Source organism: Manis javanica, chromosome 4 (genome assembly GCF_040802235.1).
Source record: "Manis javanica isolate MJ-LG chromosome 4, MJ_LKY, whole genome shotgun sequence".
Lineage (NCBI taxonomy): Eukaryota > Metazoa > Chordata > Mammalia > Pholidota > Manidae > Manis > Manis javanica.
In genome coordinates this window covers 168049025-168059884 of record NC_133159.1, presented here as the reverse complement: position 1 = coordinate 168059884, position 10860 = coordinate 168049025, and the positions used below count along the sequence as shown (strand labels likewise).

Below are 10860 nucleotides of genomic sequence, written 5' to 3'. Positions count from 1 at the left end.
TTTCCAGCAAGCATAAGGACAGTGGAATTGTTAGACTATCTCCCAATTTCCAGAACAGAGGCTAACTGGGAAACTATGGTACCGGCTGAACCTGGCCACCCTAAGCATCTGTTTCCGCTTCGGGCTCTTGAAATCGTGTCTTAAGAAAACGCCCAGCCCTGCCTGGCCAAGCCTCTTACTGTGTCCCACTTTGCTCTGGCTCGCTCCTCCTCAAATTTAGCAAACTCCTTCCGGTCATGGATGGTGATGAGGAGCTTCCAGATGAGCAGGGTAGCAAGGCCGATGAGCAGAATGGCCCCCATCACCGAAAGCAGGACCACCAGGATATCAGGGCCCTTGGGACACTCTGTCAGGAGAGAGCACAGGGCAGGGTGCTTGTGAATGGAGTAGGACTCGCTTGAACTGGCTATGAATAAGATCTCTGGACAAAGTAATCAAATTCTAGAAAATTCTCTGATGGAAACAGAACTTGGAAAATGAATCAATTAAATTTTAAAAGAAGGGGAGACCAATTTTTAGGACAGAGATAATCTGTCCTGAGTAGTTTAAATCAGTGGTTGTGAGCTGGTCTCCCATAGCAGAATCTAGCCTACTTGGTGTGAGTTCACACCAGTGTAAAAATTTGATTTTTTTGGAAACATTGAATAAGGGGATTCTCCGCCCTAAAATTTCAGATTCCTCTTCTTGTCTTAAAAACAAAAAAAAAGATCTAGAAACGCTGAACCCATATTTCTACAAGGCAGCACCTGGCTCGTGGTGAGGAACAGCTGCCCCTTATAGATGGGATGTGTTTTCTAATTTCCTAAATTCTCGCCACTCTCTCTTTTCTCCACTAAACAGAGGCAAAGTGTAGCTTGTCATTGAGCATAACCAGGCTGCAGTTCCTGCCACAGCGGCCGAGAGCCAGGCCCAAGAACCACAGACTCAGGGCAGGGTCACGGTCCCTCCCCTTCGCTCCAGGGAGGATGGCCCGAGAAGGAAGGCCAGCTGCCCACTGAGGCACTGAAGAACACCTGCTCAGCTACGCAGACCACCCTTGGGTTTAGCAGGAAAGATCCCTGAAGGAGGCATGTTGAGGACAAAGGCTGAGGAACTCTGCTTATCTGGGACACATTCCCCACCACGCAGCACACGCACGCACACACACACACACACACACACACACACACACACGTGCACAGCGACCCACATACTGACATTCTTCCAACCCACCCCACTCCCAGCCCCCAGCCCGCCCCACAGGTATCCTTCCCTGTAAACACGACTGCAGAGACACCCACGGTCCTGGGACAGTCTGACAGTGATCTGCGGGTGCCTGCTCGTCATTAAGTGCCCCGGTAGGTGATGTTGGTGAAGGTGGACGTGGCCTCTTTATACAGTGGGTTGTTGGCCTGTGACAGAAAGTCTCTAGAGCCAGACTGCCTCCCGGCTTACCTCTTACTTTGCTATGTGACAAATTATTCAACCTTTCTGGGTGTCTGTTCCCTGCTTCTCCATCTTTAAAATAGAGAAAATAATAGCGCTGACTTAAAAAAACTTGTCAGGAGAAATAGGTTAAATATGTTTAAACATCTCAGTGCCCAGCACAGAGTCAGTGCTCAATAAATATCAGCTACCATTATTACTAATATTCTTGTTCTACTCCCTATTTTCACTAACTTATCTACCTAGCTCCAATAGGCATTTGAGTTTGTTACCCTGGTTCAGATATTTATATCCCTAAGGACTGGGAACCTAATGATCTTTTTAGCATCCTAGAGACCAGGAGGTCTGCCAAACAAGACAATATTTTGGGTTTCTTCCCAAAATATTTAGTCATCTAAAATCCTAACCCTATGAGAGCCAACTTCCTGTTCAACTCCAGCCAACAACCAACACACACACAGAGGTGCATCACCCCTCCCAGGGCCAAGCTGAATTTGCTGTGCAGAGCTCTGCTTCCCATGAACCACAGGGGTCTGATGGGTGACCTCACTCCAGTAACTTCTCAAGTGTTACGTAATTGGTATATGTGCGTACTGATGAGTCTGGAGAGGAGGTCATATCTGCTTTCCACACTGTCTCCTACCTTCTTCTCTAAACATACACCCTATGCTTACCACACACTCCCCAAAAACAACAACCACCACCACAAACCCAAGCTGGCTATTTCCCAAGCCACCAAATTATAACCTGTCTGTAATAAAAAGAGTATCTGGAGAGAGGCTGTGAGGTTTCAGTGTCTGAATTCCAAAGAGTGAAGAGCCCCAGTTCCTCTGGGAAAAGCAGTAATGAATTGTCTGGAAGACTGAGGTAGGCCCACCCTCAAACCTCAAAGTGCAATCTCTTCAGCTTTGCACATCAGTATGGGCAGGACAGTTAGAATGCCAGGAGGTTTTCAGGGGGTAAAAATTGAAAGGGGTGGATGGCAGCCTTCTTGGAAGTGAAGGATAGGATCAGGTGGTCCCTAGAGAGCCTTCCCAGCCACAGTGATGAGGACCCATGGAAGGTGACCCAAGGTCAGGGGACACTGTATAGGGTTAGCAGATTTAACAAAGAAAAGCACAGGAAGTTCAGATAAACAACAAATAACTTTATAACATTAAGTATGTACTAAAGATTGCATGGGACTTACTGTATTTTTTCAGGCAGCCCTATCAGGAACAATAAGGGGCCGGCTCGGGGGAACCCAGTCCTTGTGGGCTGAACCCCATTTAGCCAATGCCCAACCCTTTGGTAGTGCTCTCTTTACTGCCCTGCAGTGGCTCAGCCCCCCAAAAAAGAGCATCTGCAAGTGCATGTGTTGGGGAAAAGAAAGAGAATGATCTCCTGCTGTACTCTGGAGCCCCATATGCTACATTCTACTCAAATCCACCACCCCTGAAAATGGTTGGGGGTCTGGGGTAAGGAGAGAGGGGAAACTTGGAATTCTGGGGCAATGAGATAGGAAATATGGATCTGGGTCTCTCCTCCCAACGTGAAGCAAGAGGTCCATGGCTATAAGTGTGAACCCTACCATGGGAGTATTCACACCACCCCAGGCTGCCATTGTCCTTGTTCCCCACAGCTCCGGGCAGTAGATTCCAGGCTCAGCACCCAAGCCAAATGATCCAGCAAGGATTGTTGTAGCAAAGAGATGAAGTAATGTTAAACCCAAAAGCAAGACACACCAGCCTTCTGAAGTGAGGAAGGATGAAGGTATGGACAGGGGTGTGTAGACAAATCCATGAAATGTGTTGACACTGGTGAACGGGGAAGTGTGAGGAGGCCATAGCCAGACAGCCAGCATCTGCTCGCCACAGAGACGTGCCCAGCCTCCTTGTTCTCCCTTCCCCATGTTGGCTTTCCTTTGAGTCCCTAAGTAAAGCTCAAGTGTTGCCCTTCTTTTTACCTTCCTTCTCCCTCATAAAGGGTGAGGGGGTGAGGGCCTGGCAAAGGCTGATGAACAGGACCACAGATGGGGGCGCAGTGCCGTCCCAATCCACAGAGACAGGCACACCTGGTGACAGATGTAGGCGCTCTCTTCCTGCCATCCCCTCCCTTCTCCAAGTAGCCAAAATTTCCCCTGCAGGTAAACCCACCTGTCTCCTAAGATTAATTCATTCAAAAACCATTTATTAAGTATTTTCTCTGTTGATGATTGAGCCAAGTTGGGGATATAACACAGATAAGACAGATACCATTCCTGTGTTCATGGAGCTTATGATCTACTGATTAAACAGTTGAGACATGAGCAATTAAACAGCAATTTAATAATAGATGAAGGCCCTTCTAAGGGAAGCAGAGCAGTTTGATGGGAATCAACAGGAGCACCAAACCTAGTCAGCAAAATGGAGGATGGAGGCGGTCTGAGAAGGCTCTTCAGGGCGAGTGGTGTGTCTAAAGCAGTGACACTCATATATTGACGTGCATGACAATTACCAGCAGTGCTAACAAGGAACCAGAGGCATAGGCTTGTGGAAGGAGGACAGGGCTCAGGACTCTGGAGATTTTAACAGATGAACATACAAAACTTTAACAACCAGTGCCCTAAAGCAGGGACCAAAAAACCATGGCCCAGGAGCCAAATGCAGCTCGCCACCTATTTTCGAAAATACAGCCAGGTCCGTTCATTAAACATAGTCCCTGGCTGCTTTCCCACCACAATGGCAGAGTTGAATAGTCACAGCAGAAACCATATAGCCCACGAAAACTAAAATATTTAACATCTGACCCTTTACAGAAAGTTTGCTGGCCCCTGGTCTGAAGGAGGACTTGAAGAAATTCCTACAGCTATAAAATGTGTCAAGCAACCAACTGATTCAGCCTCTGCCTTTCAGTCGTTGTTCCTTCACTCCCAACGTTCTTGTTTCACCCGCCTCCATACCAAAGCCCTTATCCCTCTGCAGTGTCATTATTGATCTACATGCCTCTCTCCCCCATGGCCTTGTCAGTGACACATCTGCCTTTTTACTGTTACAGTCCGGCACCGAGCCCACTGTCTGATATGCAATAAGTATTAAAAATGTTTTCCAATGATTCATATCTTAATCTATTGTTTAAGAGAAAAGGAGGAGACGAAGGTGATAGGGGAAGCAAGCCAGTGTCTTGCGCTGGATGGGACAAACCTGTGGATGGTCTGTGTAGGATGCGCTGAGCTCATCCTGCTCCCAGAGGGCCCTGAGAGCAAGCGCTATTGTTTCGGTGTCCAAGACACCTTGGGTTGGTGCCTCCAGCCCTTCACCATGTCTCATGGTGAACCTGGTAAGGACAGTACCTTGAACTATCAGGCCTTCCTCTGAGGCAGCAAGCAGCTGCTCTTGGCAACCCTTTAACTTTTAGTAAAGCAAATGCCTTGTGTTGGAAAGTCCTAGAATTTAAATGTCTTTCCTTGTAACCTTATCACCTCGAAAAATGCCATGATATATTTTGTTCCTTGATGGGATCCATATCTACCTGCTTCCTCTCCTCATTCACCTTATTTTTCTATCTCTTCTATCTCTTTACTTTCTAATTTCTTGCTGATACTGTACTTAGATATCCCGCACACCCAGATGATAGGCCCTAACTGATCACTTGTAAAGTGAGGCTTAGCCTGGCTATTCTGTTTAAGAGGAGTGATGGGTGGAAGTTGCTGCCTACAATGCAGAGCCAGACGCTCTCAGGGTTCACTTACCTGGCTCTTCTACCACGTAGAGAATGGACTTTCCACTGGAGTCTTCATAGTACTGGAATCTGACAACACAGTCTTCCTCATTCTTATAGGTACAATTGACCGCATTCTTGCCAGTATCCTCTGAGGGAGAGGAGAAAAATAGGAAAATGAAGAACAAATCAATTTCTGGAAGACGGAGCCACCACCAAAGACCAGCCATGGACTTCTGAGAAAGTATGCAACAGGAAGTACTGACATTAGGCAAGGTGGCTGCACTTGAGGTAGCTGTCATACCTGGCAATTGCCTCCAGATATATTTTGTCCTTCCTGGTTCTTATCCTTCCTCTGCAAGGCACATGATATAACATATTACACAATCTGAACCAGCTGGCTCCACCACCTACCAGCTGTGTGATCTTGGGTAAGTTACTTGACCTCACTGAATCTCCCTTTCTTCATCTATAAAAGGAAAGTGATACCTCCATCTCACAAAGCAGGGAGAGAACTAAATGGTGCAAAGGAAACAGTACCTAACACAGAGTGGGTGTTCTCTCCCCTCTCTTTCTTTTCTCTCTTTGCTCAAAGATCCTCAATGGTTTGTTTACTCACTGAGTTTGTTTACTCAATGGTTTGTTTACATTTCTTCCATTTCTGCATCTGAGCCAATGTTCCTCTCTAGAGTCAGGGCCATCCTCTCTTCTCTTACTATGATCATTTTTTGTAGACCTCATCCTTTCTAATTCTAAAATCTGTTATTCTGACTAGAAAACTATGGGTTACCCTCCTACACTGATGAAATCTGATGGATAAAACTGACTTACAGTGAAATTGAGCAAATATCCTATGGTCACACAGGAAATAAGTAATGGAGCAGGACTAGACGGTGAGTCCCAAAGCATATCCTACAGACTTGAACCTAATAAACCTTCAGGAAACAGTGGTATTGGAGTACAGTGGAAAGAGTAAGGATTTCTGGATTTAGCTCTAATCTAACTTATTGCTAATTTGCTTTAGCAAGTTATTTAACTTTCCTGAGATTCAATTTCCTCATCTGCAAAATGAAGGTAACAATAATACTATAGTTCTACTTCAGTAGGTTGTTGGGAAAAGAATAAGATAATGTGTATGAAAAGATACTTTCATTACTTACAAAATTCTGTACAAATATGCCTTCCTTTTTATGATTATCATGGCATGAGGAGGGGGATGGGGAGAAATACTTATCAACTAACTTGTAATACCCTTCTGAGCTAGATAATAAAAACACCTCACATCTCTGCAGCCTGTCTCCCCCAAGCTAGTCATAGCAAACCCTGTCTCCTCCAGAAGACCACTGTATTTCTGTCTATCTTATTCTAGGAGAGGCCCCAGAGAGCCAAAAGGGATTCAGGATAATGGTTTTGGTTACAAACCCCTAAGGGTGAATGAAGCTTTCCCTCCAAACCAGTAAAGCTGATTCCTGGGCACTGCTTAATACTCTCAGTTAAGTAAACTTAGTAAATGCTTACTAGCCTACTAAGCGCAGAATGTCATGGGCAACTGCTTCCCCATTCTGTGCCTCAGTTTCTCCATCCATAAAATGGGGTGCATTATCTTGCTTTCCTTGTGGAGTAAAGTTAGGGTTGCCTGATTTGAAAGTAACTTGTGGGATCTTGCTGAGTCTGTGGGCTCTGGGAAGCAGAAGTGGGAGGGACTGCAGAACAAATGAGTAGAGGGGCAGGAGGGCTCTCTTATTAAGTGCCTCCTGGGCATTGGGCCTGCACAACATGTCTCTGAGGTAAGAATTACCCTTCCATTTTTAGAAATGAGAGAGGGATGGCTTCTGGAATTAAACCAGAAAAACTTAGAAGCTGGGTGTGTGCAACACTAAGACATGCTGACTTACTAAGTTCCTTCACAGACTCAATCTCATCACGACAGTAACGGTTGCAGGTATTTTCCTTGAAGAGGGCTCCCCGGTCAAACTTCTTACACTCCACACACTCCCTAAAGGAGAGAGGACACAGGGATTCAGGCAAGGGAGATGCAACACTGTTTCAGTCCAGCTCTGACCTCCCTGTACCCAGGAAGCTGCTCCACCACAGATGAACCAAAGGAAGCATCTGTAAGGCAATCCTGGCGGCCCAGATAGTCAGGTCTGGAGGGCATGGGTGGGAGTGCCCTCCCCACCTATATAGGAAGGGGCTGGCAGGTAGAGGCCCCCATGTAACCTCTTTAAACTTCTTCATATCCCATCCAAGACTGTGAGGGGAGGGTGAATCCTTAGAGTCAGACCCTGTCATGTAATTTGGGGGCCCAGGGCAAAATGAAAACGTTGGGTCTATTGTTCAAAAATTACTGAGAATTTCAAGATAGTAAGATCATTAAACAAGTGTGGGGCCTCTGTGCAGGGCCCTGTGCATATGTACGGGTTGCGTGCCTGTGGATCCGGCCCTGCTTACTGTGGTAAGTGAAGTGACCATGCCACGGGCTTGGGCTGAGGGGCTTCCTCTGACCCCCATGGAGTGAAGCTTGTATTAGTGAAATTTTATTTCACATAGTGTCCTTCACAACTTCACCTCTACATCGCCCGCAGAATCAGATCAGTACCGAATATTCCTCCAAAGCTGTCCAGTTTAGCCTTCCTCTGAACCCGGGGATTCAGGATATCACCCTAGGGGAGGGGCTTCTCCAGCAGGAGTCTGACTTACTGCTGTGGCCCTGTAACAGCTGGCTCTGCCTCCAGCTTTCCTCCAAGCATTCCGGGGAAAGAGGAAAGCTGACCATTTGGCTGGCACAGACTCCTCTCCCAAAAGGTTTGATGTGTGAGAGGCAGAACCTGGAGAGTTCGGGATTCTAATCTAGGAGATCCTCTCCCCAATCCCGGACCCCCAACTCTCCCCAGCTCACTTCTCTGCCCACTCACTTCTTAAAGGTGCAGGCATCAGGGCAGGTGGGACACTTCTCACAGGTGTCCCCGTAGGAGCCTGGCTGGGTGCAGACACAGATGCCGCATTCACAGTTGCCGCGGCCGCTGCACAGCAGCCCGTTGCTGGACATGCAGGTGTCCGTGCGCATGGTACAGTTGCAGTAGTAGCCAGTCCAGTCGGAATCACACAGGCAGTCCCCACAGCTGCACTGGCCGTGGCCTGGAAGCACACAGCCCCAGGGGCAGACAGCTGGTGAGGGCCCCACCCTGAGGCAGCAGCTCAGCCGGCTTTTCAGCTTCACCTCTCAGCCCCCTCCCACCACCACCCATCAGCCACCATCCAATGACGGCTACGAGCATGATCAGCAGGACTGGTCATCACCCTCCATGCCTCCTATCCTCATGCTTCTATTCATGCTGTAACCACTGCCTCGGTACCCTTTTGTCCTATGACTACTACAAAACTCTCACGGGTGAATAGGGGCTTCCTCTGGCCTCAGCTCGAAGGTTCCTTCCTCTCTGTAACTTTTTCTGATCTCCCCAGGCCAAATCAACTGTCTGCCCCTGTGCTCTCCCAGCGTGTACAAATTTCTCTATTTCAACCCTCATGTTCAACCCATCTGGTTGCCTATCTAGTTTCTCTTTCTAGATTGTGAGCTTCTTAATGGGGGAATCACATATCATAATTAACTTTTCCATCACTAGTGATTAGCATAACATCTTAATGTTTGCTTATATCCATTCATTCAACAAATATTTCTTGAGTTCATACCACATGGTGGGCACTGGAGAACCAGCAGTGAACAAGACAGGCAAGGTTCCTACTATCATGGAGCTTAAATCCCAGTTAAATTCCTGGCATGCACACATACATTCACCAGCGTGTGCCCTGTGTTGTATTACCATAGAATTACATAAAGCCACCAGCCCAGGTAGGAAAGACCTATTCACTTTACTTCATAAGTATAGGAATGCAAGAGCGAGACTAGAGTTGGGGGTTAGACTGTTTACAGTCTCAAGGCTATAAACCCCTATTATTCACTTAACAAGGCTGTAAAACATGGCTTCTAACTCCTCATAAAGGTGACTCATTCTCCAGGACTCTGAATCAGGAAGAAGAGGATGAATAATAAGAATTTGATTGTTAATCAGAGGAAAGGCAGGGAGCAAGGGGAAATAACCCAAAGTCTGAAAACCATGCTACTGTGTGAGCAGTCGGTCTTTAAGATGAGAGAGGAGAAGGAGGCAGGCACATGAAAAGGCTCAAACTGCAGCGAGCAGGCACCCACTGCTCCCCAGCAGCCTCTGTGGGCCTGAGTGGCTCTTGGTCATGATAGGCCCGTACACCAGTGACCCCAGTACCATTCTCTAGTGAGTGCGTGCTATTCAAGGCTCAGACACACCTTCTCTGGCTCGAGACAAATGTCTATTTCCCAGGAAGGATGGGACACTTCACATCTGTCCCAGCTGCCAAGTGTATCTGAAGAGTAACAATACTGGGCTGGCAGAAAGTGGAGACAGGAAAGACAGCATTTTGAGGGTAAGCTCCCTAGAAGTACAGCTTGTGGCACGGGTTCTTGTTCGGGTAACTTAGTGGGGAAGTGGAAAGGCCTGGGGGAGGCAGGACAGGGCAGGAGGCAAAAGCTGGCAGGAATGTAGTCTCAGCAGAGACTCCCTGGAGCCTGATCCCATGGTGGGCTCCAGGGCATGAATGGCACCGCAGAGCTAGCCCCACCCTGGGGTCTTGTGTAGTCCCTTGTCCAGAAGTCACTGACCAAAGTCTGAGGGCAGGACAGCTCCTGTGAGCTGAATGTAATTCTCCAGAGAAAGGCAGTTGTAAGCCACTATCAGCAGCCCTAACAGCAGCTGGGGGATGGTTATGCCGGCCAGCAGACTGGGACCCCACAGTGTCCACTATCCCCAGCTTTTTGCCACAGCTCCCAAACAGGGAAAGGCCGGCACCACAGAGGCCTGATCTTCCTCAGAAACCCTTGTCCCATAGTGTTTCCTTTGTGAGCCCAAACAAAGTGATCTTTGAGAAGACAGTCTGCCAGGCCAGCCAGGGAGGGAGGCTGGGAGGACAGAGGCAGACTAAGCCCTGGCAGGTCAGCCCTTAAAAGGAAGCCACAGTGTGGTAATGTCACAGGACTGGCACCCCTCCAGCAAAAGGCTGGCTGAGCCTGGGTTCATAGGAGAGTTAGGGGAGCTGTGTGAGACAGGAAGAGAAAGTGTAAGAAAGGGGAGGAGGCAGGGAAGAGGGCAGCAAGGGGTGGGGGCGGGGGAGGAGGAGAGGAAAGAGAAGAATATGTATTTCAGGTCAGAGAGAATGCAGCCACTCTCCCTATATAGCTTGGCCTCCTGGGCTGATGCATCACTCTGCTCCTCTCCTGGGTAAGCCAGCCCTTCCTCTGACATCCCTCCTCCTCCATGAAGCCACCCTGGCCTCCCCCATCCATAGTTAAGTCTCTCTCCAGTGGACTCCTATAACATTCCCTGGGGATGGATACCTTACTTCTGGGGTCTGGCAGGTTCTGCCCTGTGTTGTGAATTATCCTCAGGTAAGTTAATGAAGGATAAAACTGTCTTGTTCATGCCTCTCTACACCACAACGCTAAGACACAGAGCCTGGTGTGGGGGGTGCCTCATCAGTCTTGTTCATGGATGTCGCAGGTGAAAGAACCCCTTGAGGACAGGGCACACTCTCTGATGGTGGAGGTGGGGATGCTGGCAATGAGACACGCCTCTGGCAGGGAGGGAGGAGGGGGAAGCCAGGGGCTAAGGAAATGGCCAATCATGATGCTCCTGCCTCCTGAGCACCAGGTGTAGCAAAGAACAGACC

General features: G+C 48.2%; 1 protein-coding gene across 3 annotated transcripts in view; it reads right to left on the bottom strand.

Annotated features, from left to right (window-relative positions):
• ITGB3 (integrin subunit beta 3) overlaps positions 1–10860 on the bottom strand; it is a 47057-nt gene that overhangs the window by 4175 nt on the left and 32022 nt on the right. The window contains exons 11-14 of one of the 3 annotated variants that reach the window (XM_036997363.2): positions 8019–8241; positions 6999–7099; positions 5135–5254; positions 180–346 (exon numbers count right to left, since the gene is read on the bottom strand). In XM_036997363.2, the coding sequence (XP_036853258.2) occupies positions 180–346; positions 5135–5254; positions 6999–7099; positions 8019–8241 (611 nt within the window). Of the gene's footprint in view, positions 1–179; positions 347–1213; positions 1392–3730; positions 3962–5134; positions 5255–6998; positions 7100–8018; positions 8242–10860 lie in introns of those variants that run through there. The other 2 variants (XM_073235734.1, XM_073235735.1) reach the window with 2 other exon arrangements.